Source organism: Cyclopterus lumpus, chromosome 10 (genome assembly GCF_009769545.1).
Source record: "Cyclopterus lumpus isolate fCycLum1 chromosome 10, fCycLum1.pri, whole genome shotgun sequence".
Lineage (NCBI taxonomy): Eukaryota > Metazoa > Chordata > Actinopteri > Perciformes > Cyclopteridae > Cyclopterus > Cyclopterus lumpus.
In genome coordinates, this window is record NC_046975.1 from 9,498,904 (window position 1) to 9,515,193 (window position 16,290).

General features: G+C 43.8%; 1 protein-coding gene across 1 annotated transcript in view; it reads right to left on the reverse strand.

Annotated features, from left to right (window-relative positions):
- The window catches only part of unc5a (unc-5 netrin receptor A), a 116,116-nt gene that overhangs the window by 18,596 nt on the left and 81,230 nt on the right, over window positions 1-16,290 (reverse strand). Inside the window, exons 5-8 of the mRNA XM_034544321.1 lie at window positions 15,519-15,699; window positions 12,278-12,445; window positions 5,893-6,057; window positions 366-596 (exon numbers count right to left, since the gene is read on the reverse strand). Of these exons, the coding sequence (XP_034400212.1) occupies window positions 366-596; window positions 5,893-6,057; window positions 12,278-12,445; window positions 15,519-15,699 (745 nt within the window). The remainder of the gene's footprint in view (window positions 1-365; window positions 597-5,892; window positions 6,058-12,277; window positions 12,446-15,518; window positions 15,700-16,290) is intronic.

Consider the following 16,290-nt stretch of genomic DNA (forward strand, 5'->3'; position numbering starts at 1 on the left):
AGTTGTATTTCTATTACTCACTGGTAAACCTCAGAGGCTCCGCACAGGCAGTAAACAGAGTGGGTACATTTCCTGACAATGAGGTGGTGGCGAAACATAATGTGTCAGGCAGACAAAATAAACAGCTAGTGCAACACGCATACACACACACACACACACACACACACACACACACACACGCACACACACACACACACACACACCTGTCTTCATCTAAAAGACCACTGTAAAGACATTCACGCCACCTCCACAGACACACACACAGGATCAGTGGTACATGTAGATGAGTGCTGCACAGTCACGGTGGGCAGACGGACAGACCGATGGATGCACAGAGGAGGGGAAAACAAAGAACAGTGTCCTACTGCTGTGGGGAGGAGGCCTGCGTGGCCGCGGTGCCCACACACCTGGCTTACTGGGCTTGATGCCCATGGGCTGAAAGCCAGTGGTGAGGATGGAGGAGTCTGCCACGTCAGCATCCAAGTCCTCCTTCTTGCGCCGGTAGACCAGGACCACCACGATGAGCAGCAGTGTCAGACACAGAGCCACCGCCACCATGCCCACGTAGAGCGCCACGTCCTCGGCCCCGCTCACGGCTGCCGTGGGATGACACAGAACGGCAAAAAAATAAATCATTAAGCACAACTGAAAACACTCCCTGAGGTAATGAATGGCAATTCCAATGTGTGATGCTGAAGCCTCTTTCAATATCTGATAGACAAAGGTCTCACTTGAGGATGTGGTTAATAAAAGATATGACATTAGTTCCACATTCCTGGCTTGCCACCTAATGCTCCATGACTTTGTACTTGACTGTACGATGTTATGAACTATACCTTTAATGGAGCCAATATTAGTAAATATCAGATATATACGAGTATGAGTAATATTTAAAAGCCTAAAGCTTTAATGGTAACCTGTGGACAATAGATATAGATGTATGTATAAATATCTATATTTTCTCTCCCCTGTCTTTTTCTCTACAAGCACACAACACCCACAAGAGAGACTAAAAATGCAAGGATGGAAGAGTTTGCTTATGACATTTTAGCACCTCTTATTGAATGTCTATCTCTCTCAAAAGCCTGAAAGATGGAGCGGGAGCATCTTTCTCCCCTGAAAGTACAGTACGAAGATGACAGCTAAGCCCAGAAAAACATCAACGCGTGCATGCATTTGTGTGTGTGTGTTTTGCAGGAGAATGGGATTTGCTACGGCTGTCTCCCTGGGCTTGGAGAATGTGGTAGCGGAGGTGGAGAATGCTCCTGGGGCCTTTGTGTAGGGCCATTGTCCCTCTAGAGCCACGGGGGCGTAGCGCTGTCAGCTGAACACAGTCAAGGAGGGGACACATCGAGCAGTGCAGCTTTGAGGGACGGAGAACAACGGCAAAGGTTAAAGTGCCGCGGGCTGGCGTGTGGTGAGTTGACAACAAAAGGAAGAGGACAGAAGCAGGAGGAGAAGAGCAAACAGAAAATTAAAATCATAGAGGAAAAAAAAAACAAGGAGACAGAATGTGACTTATCAGCAACGAGCAGCACTAACGCGTCTAAAAAGATTTGTGTCCAAATGGATCTGATTAACATTAGTTGACATATTTTAGTTGTCATAGTATTGTTGTGGCTTTTAACCACTATATAATACTACTGCTTGACAGCTCCATATCGGAAGCTCTGATTTGACACATTTTAATTGGTGTTGGTAAATCTGTGATATGACAATGGCACAATTAATTTAGCAGAGTGCCGAGAGTCAAAATTGAAGAGAAATGGACAAAAAAGTATTCTTTCTGTCCGTGTCTCACTCTCATTCATTTCTTTTCATCCATTTGTCCTTGCCTTCTCCTCTTCCCTTGAAAAATCAATTTCTTTGGACAAAGCCTTCTGACATACCCAAGTCTTTAAGAGAAATGCCAGAATCTATTTCATGGGTGATTATCTCAGTACAATCTGATACCTTAAGTAGCAGGATTATATGCAGCCAGGCTCTGTGGCGGCCCGTTGTCATGCCAGAGATATCTTGACACGCAATCAATTGTGAATGACTGGCTGAAGATAAACACAAGTGTGTTTTGTTCTTGACATTACATAGTGCATGTGCACAGAACACACCTGTGGTCTTACAGAATACATACACTTCTCATTCTGTCCATTTATCTGCCCGTGCCTCGCTCTTCTGACTCTCTTGAGGTGCTTAACTGTAAGCAGCCGGACTAAACCCTTCACCTTCCAAACAAGGGGGAGAGACTATGGTTGAACCTCTCATTAAAAGTTCCCAAAATCCAATTGTCTTGGTGAGTCAAAGGCCAGACGAGGCTGTGATATTTGGACTTCTAGCGCTGCGGTCTACAGAGAGATGTGCAGTTCGACTAAAGACAAAACAACACCCCTCAGCAAGGAGACAGGCCAACTGGTTTCTGCTGATTGGATAAACATAGCCTTAGATTGGCCAGTTGCTGTTTACTTTCTAAGGGCAAACCAAAGGCACCTAGCCAACCTCAGATGCAGAGATCCAGTATCTCTACTCTTCCTTTCCCCTGCACACACCATTCTTTCACCCAGACAATAAAGTCAGTCAATCAGACAACTCTCTTCTTCTCTCTCCCTCTATTCTGTCTGTAATCTCTGGCGGTTTATCGGAGCATCACTGAGAGAACTTTTATCTGACCCACCAGGTGTCACAGTGAAACGATCCCGATGCTCACTACAACCCTGACCAGCAAGTACTCTCAGCTCTTCCTGGCCCTTCTCATTGATTTTCATGATGCGAGCCAATAATTGAAAGGACATCCATCACACTTTAATTGACATAGCTAATCAGGTTTTATAATTGGATGGGCTTTACTTTGGTCCCCCTCTAGCGCGCCCTCTCTCGCCCTCTTTTTCTAAGCAGAATCCACCAATTTATCTCTCTTCTGCTCTGTCACTCCATGGTTCATGTCCACTTGGCGTAATTGCTGGCAAAGAACTTTTGATTCTCTTTTTGTGTGACGTCTCTTCATGATTGACACCTGTCTGCGGATAATCTGTGGATGTGATGGGCTGTTTTCACAGCTGACCCCGGGCCAATCTCTGTTTGTTCCCCTCTCCCTGAGCTTACAGTTCAGATACTCAGACTCGCTACAGGGCTGGCTGATCAGTTTCTGACTTGAGATGGGCCAGTATGGACTTATATAAAAAATAAGAATTCATCCCCACTGAGGCATATACCTGGATCCTGTTGAAGTTTGGACTCTCGCTGCATTGGCAGTCAGCAAAACTTTTGCACCAGATAGCCCTCAACTCTCTCTACCGCTCCTTCCTCTCACCCGCATTGATAAATAAATGCTTTGCAGCCTCTTGTGCCTCCCCCAGGACATTTATCAAGAGACCTGAGAATATATTTCATCCCATGGCCGATCCTAGTCACTTGCCCGAAGATGAATAACATTGGAGTTCTTAAGGTCAGGGAAATATGGCTAGTAAAACTCTCAAAGTGAACGTGACCATTACTATCTCCACAATACAGTCGTTCCATCCCTCAGTGGGTCCCGGTGAAATATGGCCCAAAATAAATGTTCAGCCATTTTTCACAAAGCCTGTGACCCCGCTTGTGACAAACATACCCATGACGAAAACATCTGCTGCTTCACCAACAAATTAGCTCCCTAAGTAAAAAAACAGACTGAAGACAGATTCATAGTTTAATGGGTTTCGCAAAATCATTTGTGACACCACCAAAACGGGATGCTGCTGCATATTAAGATCATTACCTTTATTACACACATTAGGCCAAATAATTGTTTTTATGTTGTATTAATTTCCTGTGCCTAAGAATACGAGCAGTATCCCCCCTATACCTTTTGTGCCCTCTCACACCTGTATGCTATTTCAGCTCTGGCATGCTGCCAGCATATTATTTCCCTGCACAGATTTTGCGTAGCTCCATCTTGGGCTTTTGTTTGATTTATGAAAATGATCCTGCCTGGGTCAGATCTGTTTATTTTTGAGCTATAACACAAAGCTCCCTGCTGCACATTGATTCTCATATATGCAATACCAAAAAACAACAACCTCATCTAACGTATGCCATTCCAGGCTTAATGAGGGAGACTAGAGATGTTTGTGAGGTCCTCAGACAAAGGACGTCTTTTGTGGCAGAGTAACTACGGCTCACTCTGCAGTTGTATTGTTCGATTACACTGGAGAAGAGAAGGGTGCCTTTTGTTTCAGGGGGAAGTTTTCCATCTCAGCTAATAGCCTGCAGACATGGTTGAAGTATGCTGACAAGCCAAAACCATCTTGCTATGTTGCTTATTATAATACTTCACACAGCCGTTGTCTATGGAAACACATCTGCTGGGAACAGATTGGGACAGGCATTCTTCAGAGGCCAGCACTCTGCACTGTCAGTGTAAATACTGAGTGACTCTGTGTGTGTGTGTGTGTGTGTGTGTGTGAGGAACAATGACTGGCATCTTTGTGTATATATCTTGCCTCTCTGGGGAGGAGCTGCTGACCTTTGATGATGGGCCAACTGAGCTCCCTGGTTCACTGCATCAGCCAATATTCAGCTATCGGTTAACACACGCACATGCATGCACGCACACACACACACACACACACACACACACACACACACACACACACACACACACACACACACACACACACACACACACACAGACACATTCTCACACACATCGGGCTATCTGATCTCTTCAAATGGTGCAAGATACATAATTCAGTTTATTAATTCACTGGTCCATGTTAACCCAGCCCCCATTAAAACCCAGTGTTTATCATGTGGATCAGCCAAAGAGCACGCTATTTATAAAATGTTCTCTATGAGACACCACCCTGAGACTCATCATTTCTGGATGGGAAATTCTGTCTTTGATTTCTGTAGGGAGTGACAGAGCTCTCCTTTCATGTCCATCTGGTCAGCAGTGGACCCTGTGGTGCAACTTTCCACTCAGCTGCCGTGCTTTGCTGTTTCTTATCCTGACAGTACACACATGCCTTATTAATGACACACAGGGAGCGGGGACATAGTGGCTGCTTTACACAAAAAGTTAATTTCATATTGCCTTTGTAACTATATCAACACACAGCATAAACACCAATCACAGCACACATACACACAGGCCATGTGTGTTTTCACGGCTGATTTGACCCATGGCACTTTATCTGACAGGTTGTGTTTTATTCAGAAGAGAGATGGTTTAATTCTCAGCTCTATTAATAGCTCAGAGAGCAACATGGCAGCGACGCAGGTGAAAAGGTTGTATATTATCTTAGCAGCGGGTGTCATACCAGTGTTTATTAGAACTGATCATCAAAAAGGTCACCCAGGTGGAGACGAGCCAGTAATGGTCCGCAGACAATTATACTGCCAGTACAAGTGTCTTATGAAATGGACATCCTTCCTTCCATCTATCACAGGGAACTGATGCAATAAGGAGGCATAACATGTTTATTTGATCTAATAAAAAGAGGAGAGGACACTCGCTCCCTGTGCCAAAGTGAAAACGGTATTTAAAAACATAGAGCACGTAGTGCCTTAGTTCAGGGGTTAATTGATGATAATCCTGTAAACCTCTTGCCAATGTATTGCTTATGATCTACTTGATATTGTATGTGATCTAGGGTGCAAGACTGAACTGTTTTTTGTATTTTAAGACATTTTCCACTTTAGGTTTCTTTTACTTCATCTCACATGTTGTTTTGAGCACATTTGTTAGATTAAAAATGTTCATTTGCAAGTAAACAGCACAGCTATAATAAGCAAATACAAAACTAAACTGCATTCAACTGATCCTGTTGCAGAAAACGGGTGACAAAATAACTTGTGCAACTGGATCCCCTCTATTGTTCAAGGGAGTTGAACGGCTATGTGGGTGGTTAGTGCACTCACTCTGTGGGCACTGCTCGCTGGTACAGTTGAGAGACTGGAGGTCGAGTCCCTGGCAGTCTTTGCCCCCGGTGCCAGGTGAGGGCTGGGTGCATTCCCTGCTCCTCCACATTGAACAGTCTGCACCGCACGCTGACCACTTGCTCCACTGGCTCCAGCCTCCGTCCACTGCAAACACACGTAATGAAAAACATGGGTGAGCACGAACACACGCGCACCCACACACATACACACACACACACACACACACCGCAGCAAAACTCTGACCGATTCACTTCAACCAGAGATATCTTAGTTCTCAGGGAAAACTATTGATTGGAAAACATGCTGAACTCTTTGAATAAAACAAGCTGTAAGTCATTCTTACAAACAGTGTGAATTGATAAAACTCTACATGGTGAAGTTCAGCTGCAACAGCGGTGTAAAAGCAGTGGTATATTTGCGTGTGAGATGAGAACAACTAGGAGAACACTCTGTTGCCATCCTGTGCAAATCCACTTGCTCTAAAATGGAAACCTGGTAGGTAAGGCATTATAAAGACATGCAAATCCACTTGCACACACTCAAATCCAGCAGATGCGCAGGGAAACCAAAGTGAGGAGAGCCATATTGTCTCTATTCTGCTTTCTTTGTTTATTTTTAACATGGAAATCAGATGCAACTAAAGCTAACCCCCAATGGTACATGGGTGCTGTGGCCTGGTAGACTCAACTGTCAACAAACTAAATATGTACAGGGAGGAGAATTCAACCCTTGGGATATTGGCCCTCTAGTCTACTGTCGCATACATGTGTGCCTATATGTTTTATTATTTGTGAGATGCCGTTACTGTAGCGGTATGCATTTAAATGGAAGACATAATACAGGTGAATGTACATTACACCTGTGCTGTATTTCTGTTTACTCCAACTTGAAACACACCACCATCAACACAAACAAAATGAAAATGGCCCAGTAATTGTTCTTTGTGGGCCCTTTAGTAAGAAATATCAGGAGCTTTACTACACGCAGAGAGGGAGACCGTTCTGCAAAGGTGGGAGTCATTTGGCATTGTGGTGTGGGGGAGCCAGGCGGCTGGGAGTGATATTGAGAGTGACACTGCGCTGGGCCTGGGGAAGGTTACCATAGGGCTAATGGGGAAAAGAGCAGTAATGAGCTCTCATGGGGAAAAACGCCACTGTCTCGCTCGCTCTCTCCCAAATGTAGGGGTGAAGGGTACCAGACAAGAATCACCAGAGCAACGCACACACACACACACACACACACACACACACACACAGAGAGAGAGAGAGAGAGTACTAGTGCACCTCTATGACAGCAGTAACCCTCCTCCTGATTGACCTTAGGGCAAGAGAACCTTAGTGCTCATTAATCCTCACAGTAAATAGTGCAGGGGGCATGACCCAAAGAGAGCAGGTCTGACCCGCTGCAGGTCAGAGACTTTGGTTAATAAAACTCAAGCGTGAGAGTCACTCAGGGTGGGATTTCTATGATTGCATACCTGTACCAAGCAATGATATTATTGGGTTTTACAGCCAATTGGAAACCAAGCTAAATGGCGCTGTGAGCGTATCAGGCCAGAGGCACAGGTGTGCGAATTAAACCCTGATCCCACACAAGTCTGTATGGTGGTCCGTTTGTATCCACAGATGATTGCTAGAGAATGTGAGTGTGTTTGTTGTGTTTGTGTGTGATGGGATGCTGACACAGCTCAGGCCTCTTTGCAGTCAGATCCATTTGGCAGTAGGAGCAGAACCAATCTGATAATTGTCCTTGTTTGGCATTGAGTGGACCCATCCGTGGGCCAGTGGGCTGATTATTCAGGCTGGGAACGAGAATGATTGAATAGAGAATTACATCCTAATGAATATATTATGTCGCCCCTCAGTTTATCCACACCACTGTGAAATAAAGGGATGAGATCAACATCTGCCCTGACGAGGCGATGAAATTCTACTTCTCTTTTCCACCACAAAGCAAGACAAATGGCCATGCAAATAACATTTTCCAACAAGGAGATTGGAGTGGGAACAGGGTGCTGCTCACGAGAATGTGGATGAGACACAAGCGCTGTGACCCAAGGCTGAGGAAAGTCACAGAAAGATGAAGATGCATGAACAGTTCTTGATGGCCCGTCTGACTCAATCTGAACACATGTTGCAACTATTTCAGAAACAGGATATGCTTCCCACAGAAGCAGAGACCAGGGAAATGTTTGGACAGCAAAGAAGGCAGAAGCACGACCGTCAGTGGTTGCAATAAATGCAGTGAAGCAGGAAAATTGACACTTTTTTTTTTTCAAGTTCAAGGCTAAAATCAGAGCCAATCCTTTGCCGTTTTCAGAATCGACATTAGAAAATTGTTATCCACAGCCACAGTTTTCCTTATCAAATCCCCAGAAAGAGATTGTTAGCGCCACTGCAAAAAGCAGCACAGCTGATTTTCAATCATGCAGCACCACAGGTTTTAGGTCAGACGGGTCTCTGAGGAGGGAAAGTAATACAATAGCCCAGTGGCAAGCCCCCATTTGGACATGTTGTAGGGGGGGGGGGGGGAGGAAAAGGGACCCGGACATTCTTTACAGGTCAGTAGGAGGGCCTGTTGAAGGCTTTTCTGTTCAAAATGACAACGGCTACTGACGGACACAGTCCGAGATCATCGGACACCTATGGTTTCTGTGTCCTTGAGGGGAACACGAGGAGGTAGACAAGTACCACTGAGACCAGCGGGCTGCCGCTCTGCTCCCACTGTCCTGTCAACACACATGTGCACAGTAACCACCTCTAATCCCGGTGTTCAAAGGCTGATGAAAAAAAGGCCACGGAAAACAGACCCATGGAGTGGGTTGATAGCTTAGCCACAGCAGTGGGTGATGCAACGGAGATTAACAACCACGTCGTATTCTGTATTTCTGACACATTTTATATGTATACAAATCAGATTTTTGTTGGTGATTGTGATGTAGTAATTTATGGATGACTGCACAACGCGGAGTCTACTCCCTTATGTTAACTAAACCACTAGAACAAACCAAAATGAGACAGAATGAGATGTGAGGAGGGTGAGCCAAAACAAATGGCACAGAATGATTAAAAACAGCGCTGATGCGAGCCTGTCACCAGATGGCCACCATATTTTCGCAGTGAACTAATGTGTTTTTGTTCTCACATTTATTAACCACAGCCTTTATTTATTTCCGTGGATAAAATATGAAGTCTCCGGAACAATCTCTGATAATATCCAGTAACACACGAATGCTTGCTTCGAAAGTAGAAATAGAAATTTGCCTGCAGTGCAGACGGTAGACATATGGGCGTTAACTTGCATGTGTCTAATATGCACACACACACGCAAGGACGCATACACAAATCAACCAGCCCAGAGTCTGTTTGTTTTCCATCTAGTAGAATTCTCACAGCTCCTCTGGCAAGCCTGAGGGATCAGTATAGTATTTAAATAATTCGCACGCGTTTGAAATCTCTTCAGGTTGTTTGCTGTTCTCTAACGCAGCAGCATCGGTTCCATTCATTTGTGGGGGCAGCTGTCACTGTGTCACTTACAAATCTGGGGACTAACTATTCGCTGTTGACACAGGTAGTGTGTCTTTGTTGGAAATGTTGCCCTGATCTGACATTTTGCCATGAATGTTGGCTCTGATCACAAGTCAACGCAGAGTCAATGAAAGGGTGAGGGATGGACTGCAGATTTTGTGGGGTACTTCGGCAGCATATGATGAGATGGAGACAAAGGAAAAGGCAAAGAAAGGGAAAGAGAAATGGAGATAAGCTCTTGCATAGTTTGGCTACTTGCTGTCTCAAGTGTTGATCTGCTCTGCTCGGAGCCTCAGGCTTTAGCCTCAGCCTCCTCCTCCTCCTCCACAGCTCCCTGTTTCTCTCCCAGCATGAAGCCCATCTTATCTGCCACACAGACCTCCATAAACTCTCATTAAAACACTTTGGAGACTTAAACAAAAGTACAGATGAGCGTCTCCATCTTCACACTTTCCACATGAGGTGGGAGCTCACATTTAGATACAAGTCATTGTGAATCGACATTTTGAGAGTTCTGTTACTGTTGTCAGTCTGTGGAAGCTCATCTGTGTGTTGAAACGTGCCTCTTGTGGCTGCAGCTAAGCTAATGCTACTTTTTAAATGTGGAACAACATATGGCCATCGGCATTTCAACAATAAATATATATAGACTTAGCCAGGCAAGGCAGAGACAAATTATAGCCTTTCCATCTTGTTGCTTCCAAATATGAATTGATTTGTTTCCAGCAAATATTCATTCAGTTGACAGTGTCTCCTTATCCCCAAAGGAGGAGTAAAGCAAATCTGTGGGGCCATCGATGTGTTTTGGACAAAACAGACAAACTGCAAATCACAAAGAATAAGCAGATAAAAACAAAATAGATTTTTCTGTAACTCATTTCAAAGACTTAATGCCGTAAGCTAAATGCACTAGAGAGCTTATAATCAACGAAGAATCTGAGTCTGGATAATTAATGAACTCTTGAAACAACACCAGAATAAAATCATGTATTTTAAAATGAAACAAAAAACACAAAGGAAGGCACTGAGGAAAAGATTCCTCTCAAGACTGACTTAAAAAAATAAATAAAAAGCGTCTGAATACAAATGTCAGCCATGTCTAAATAACTAACATGATGTCTATCTGCAGCATTACAGCTCCCCATGTAATTCATTCTGCTCAAGTCTCTTTCTTCTGAAATGAGCTGAAATCACCATCTACTGTGAGTGCAGTGGATTAGACCTGTGAAGGCTATAAGCAAAGTGATAATGAAGGTTGTTGTCCAGTATGTTATGATGCTCTCTGCTAGGCTTGTTGACAGAAACAACAGCCTATCATCCCCAGGCTCTGGCATGGCGGACTGCGGCCTTGAAGGGAGCTCTCTCTGGAGTCCGACAGCTGGGGTTGTCTGTGCCACTGATGTTCTGTCTCAGAAAGGTAACCAGTGAAAAAAGTAGGCAGAGACAACGCTCTGTTGCCAAACAACAGGACTGATGGAGGTGCGAGTGGGGTCGCGTCAGTGTAGCGTCTCATCAAGTGAAGAAAACACAAGTTCTTTCTTTCTCAAAGTCTCTGCCAACTGTGTTCACAGGGCACAATGCAATTTCTGTCACAGCACCTTAAGGGTTGAAATTACACACTTTCTCCTAGTGGGGCAAGAGAAAGATAGAAAGGATGGGGTTTAGTCTAACAATAGCAGCTTGGACTGACATTAATCTCTTTAAGCCCATGGAGGTCAGTATCCTGCTTTGCTGTGGGGGAAAGTCAAGCATCCCCAGACACCCCTTTAATACCATGACTCGTTGCTCCAGCGCTAATAATCCAGATAGAGTCCTGATGGAGTGTCATGCATTGATGTGTTTCCTTTGTCTTCAACCTCCTGCTGTATTCCAGCGGGCAATGTTACTTACACTCATGCTTGACATCTAGTGATGTCTTTACATGGGAGATGTGTAACTCAATGCCCTGATTCACTGAGGAAGATAACCTCTGTTTTAGGCATGGAGAAGCTGCCACTGCCAGAGGTGTTGGATTTCCCTCTCTGCTTAACACGGCTGCAGAGTCCCAGCTATATGTCCACAGACGTATCTGCTGGCAGCTAAACAGCGAGCTCTTGTACACTCGCACACACACCTTTTCTACTTCTTTCTCAGTTTTCCTCTGCTCTCTCTCACTCTGGGCTTTGTTCCTGCCTTCCTTACACTGGATCTGATTCTATCTGTCTCCATCCTTCTTTTTCCTATCCTGCTCCCTTCCCTCTCCCTGTCAGGGGGCTAATATGGAACTGCAGCAGCTTGACTTCCATCTCAGGCTACTGGGGGTCGATATGTGTTGCTCAGTATCAGGCAGGGCACTCTGCCTCTCCGACGCTCTCACGAGGGGGGACGGGCAGGCAAATGAAACGCCCTCAACTCCTCACACGTAAACATGGCACAGAGGCTGCCATAATTCAGCTTTTTATTGCCCATATTTACTACATAGCTTGAGCAGCAGAGAACAACAAATGTACTAGCTGGTCTGACACAATGTCATGGCTGGGCCATGACAGGTCTCTGAAATAAAAGCAGGGCCGGCGTACAGCGCAGCAGATAAAGAGATACGTGAACAAAGAGTGAACAATAAATCACTTTCAGGATGAGGCCTTACGATGAAGACTAATAGACTCTGACATTGCTGTGTAAGCGGTCTAATTGCAAAAAAACAACAGAAGCACTGACGTCTAAGGAAAGACCTAGGCGCTGGAACAAAAGGCAGCCAAATTAAAGATGAATTGATGACTTCTAGATGCAAAAAAATGCAAAAAGGAAGCCACAGGAAGCCAAGCGCCACAGGACAAACGGGGTTGCCTGGGAGTTACCTGGACAGGTGGCCACACAGGCACTTTTCTGGACGTTCTGCCCCTCACAGGATGTGCCTCCATTCAATGGCGTGGGGTTGGTACAGCTCCGACTCCTCTTCTGCCAGCCACGCCCACACACAGCACTGCAGGACGACCAGGTGGTCCACGTGGACCAGCCGCCGTTGACTGTCAGACCAGTGCCCGGGGAAAGGTGGGTGAGGGAGGGGGTAGGTTGGGAGGGAGGGAGGAATGGATGGATGATGGGACAGAGCAGCCAGGATTACCCGACATGCACCACGGAAAAGAGAGGTGTGTTGCGCTAGAACAATCGTGACTGCTGTTACACTCTTTGGTTGAGCACTGCAAAGGGACCTCATGGAAAAGCGAGCGCAATAGGGGCTGCTTCCATGGTGGAATTACAGACAACTGCTGTGAAAACAAAATGGCTTCAACAGGGAGCAGAAAATAACATGACAGCTTGCCATTTTATTTTACCTCATCTCTGAGGAACACACAGATACTGCAAAGTAACTAGTGGACATTTTTAAATATCCCTCTAAATTCCACAGAGGTAATGGGAGACATAATACAAAACACTTAGAAATGTGAGAATGTAATCACTGTAAAGAAATGATGCTTAAAGCAAAAAAGCTGCTATTCATGAATGCATAAAAAAGCCCACGCCTAGTCCTTGAAAATGCAAATATATCGCTGAAAATATATGTATCATTCCTCCAGTAGTTCAGATTGTGTCATTCTTAAGTATTCTTTGAATTGTAGAGAGCAACACTGTGGGCTATCATTTATGCTTCTTTAAAACTAAAAGTTCAGGAACTTAAAAAATAAATAAAAAAGCCTGCTGAACCTTCACCCTTTATTGGCACATTATTGCTGCCACAGTATATCGCTCGATCAGGTGATTACATCAAATACGCAAGTTTAATTCTAATCAGCTCCCTCCTGTACATCCTGTGTTTGCCGCAGCTTACAAGATACCGAGATTCCTGATTTATTGACTTGAACAACACTGTCGTTCCTTCTCTGTACATACTCCCTTCCTAACTCTCGCCTGCGCTTGTTGTTGGTGAATCATTTCCGTGCCCTCTCTATGCGATTGATTGCCCACCACGGCGAGGTAAATTGCCAGGCAACTCGGCCCTTGATTACCTCTTAGCACAGAGTGCAGTCACACCAGCCAGGCCTTGTTAAAATACATCTCTGCCCCCCCGTTGAACCCCCTTTGAAAGGTAGCAGCTATTATGACTTGCTACAGCTAGCTAGCATGGTGGATCATGAAGCTCCTAGTAACTGAATTCTTCTCTTTTCTTTTTTTTTTTTTTAATCACATGCATTGTGATTTAACCTCAAATACCACAACAATGTCAATACATGTGTCATCTTGTCAAGCACATGGAGTGATGTAAATAAATAAAATTGCACAAGCAAGCACACTAGCAATTTGTTCACAATTTGTCAGGTCCACGAGAGAAAAAGATAGTTTGACAAGGAAGACAAACAATAGGACTGCGAATGCTCTTGCCTCCACAATCATTCCGACGCAAAATGTCTCCATCTGTAGAGCAAGTCTTTCAACAACAAGCTAATCTATTATAATCAACAGCCGGAATAATTGGGCCTTTTATTTTTATGCTGGAGGCTTGGAGGAGTGTATGATAATGTGTGTTTTGACTGCATGCTCCAAATTAACACATTTCATTTGAAACCGTTCACAGTGAAAGTGCACATGCCTTAATCTTCAACTATATTTACAGTCACACGGCGCCGTCTAAATGTTTGAACCCCCTACAGAGTCTGCACAGTTTGTTCCCTTACAAAAGCAGCCTAAAAGGAAATTACTTGAAGTGCTTTGTCAAAGATCTAAAATACAGTGATCTCTCTACTGTCTATTTTGTCTTAATTGTTAAATATTGATTTGCTAATTATATTTCTAAACAAAATGAAGTAAAAAGAGTCAAATCAAAAGCAACACATCCAGGTGTTTTCTGACTTCTGGTTAATCTATCTAATCTAAATAGTATATATAAATATAAATAATAGTGTAGAAATGCATATTTTTGGATCTGGTACAGGGAACATTTGTTTACCTAAATACAAAAAGTGACCCTCTGGTTCCCTACTATGGCTATGTTTTCTGAATTGAATTCAGCTTACACCCAAAATCACTCGAGATTCAATTGGGAGCTTTTGTTAGGCCGAGTAAAAGCAATCTTAAATTGAAATGGAATTAAATTATAATTCAAGTAGCTACAATATGAATTTGAGAACTGCACAAGATAATACATTTTGATCATTATGATTCCTTTAATTTCAGAAGGGATGTAAATGCTTTTCCATGTACGAACCTCGTAAAAATAACCAGAATTTTCTAATAGATCTTGTATAAGCTAAATATTGAGTAGATTTCACACAAAAACCTTGAAATCTAATCTGAGGAGGATTGATACTCATACATAGTGCTGTATATTTGTGGCATATGGTGCGTTTTCTCTGCGCTCGTGTTTGGATAATATACAAGAGTTCTTGTTCTGACTTTACAGCACATCATGGTATCAGAAGTTTCTGGCAGCCTCAACAAAAACTGACCCTGTGTGAGACATGCCAGATCTTACATTTTTCATATGTACCAAAGTTGCTTTCATGATGCGTTCCCTCACGATTTCCTGATTGCATGTAGCTGAGAATTAAGGCTGACTGTTGTAACGTATGCAATACTTAAGTCGTGCCAGTCCCTAAGGAGTGATAGAAAATATGCTGTTTTTCTGCATTTTAATAAAGATCAGTGCGCTTATCAAGCAAAGTCATTATTTACAGTTTGCTGTTAATTCAATTTCTTGTCCCGTATTGGATCCACTACAGCGAACGAGGAAGATGGCAGGAGGAAGATCGGAGACTGCCAGCTTTTGGCAGAATGACTGCCAGCAACATTTTCAGTTGTGCTAATTAATGTGCAGATACACTATTATATCTTTTTGGAGTTATTAATGATAGTGCAATTCATTGTTCGCTGAAAAATCAAGTTGATTTATGCAAGTTGTCACCATATGTAATATGCTGCATTTTGTTCACCAAGGTTACTTACATGTGGAATAACGAAAGCAACATGCCAGAAATAGATGACTCACTTAAGTTTTTAAAAATGATTTTGTATATTTAGAAGCTGGCGATCATTAGACCCCTGGCCTCCGTGACACCTGTTAAAAGAAGTTATCACCTACCATAGAAAGAAGTTATCACCTACCATAGACTAGGACCGTGGCAGAGGTGCTTTTGCGGCGAGCAACAATGTTTTTGGCCACACACGTGTAGTTGCCCGTGTCCGCCAGCCGGGCTTTTTTGATGACAAGATTGTAGTCAGGTGTGATGAAAAAATTGGGGTCACTCGCTGGGTTGATCACATCCTCGTTTCTCTGCCACTCGACCTGAAAATATGTTTCAGAGGTCAAAATTCACTGCAACTTCACAGAAAACATCTCCCTGTCCTATGCAGCTATGCTGTGGTTTAGAGAGACAGGAAAAGCAGTGAGGTATTTATTTTTTTGATGCAATCAAACAGACAAAAAGAAGAACAATTGTGGATTTGTACAATACTGATACTGAGATGAACAATTTTCATATTTATTCTCTTTCTGTGTTAGTTGTGTAGCTGCTGGAGATCTCTATGGATGTTGGCAGTCTGAGTGAAACTGATCATGCTTTGTGTAGTTTCTGTGCCCTCTTGCAGAAGCCAAAACTGATGGTTTTCCTTTTTTTGGTGTACTCTCAGATTGGTTTGCTTGTTTTCTTGCTCTCACTTGACCTTGTGCCGTCTCTAGAGTAGCTACAATACCGAGGCATTGTTGTTGGTATTACTGCCAGTTGCGATGCCGCACATAATTGGGCTTTCTTCCTCTCGTGCACTATTCCTGTTTTCTCCTGTGGTGACTTCTGCTCTGATGCTCTTTTCTGTTGAACTGCAGCTGGCACCTTCCATTTCTCCACAAACTGTCCCTACACTGTCGAGCTGTGATTGG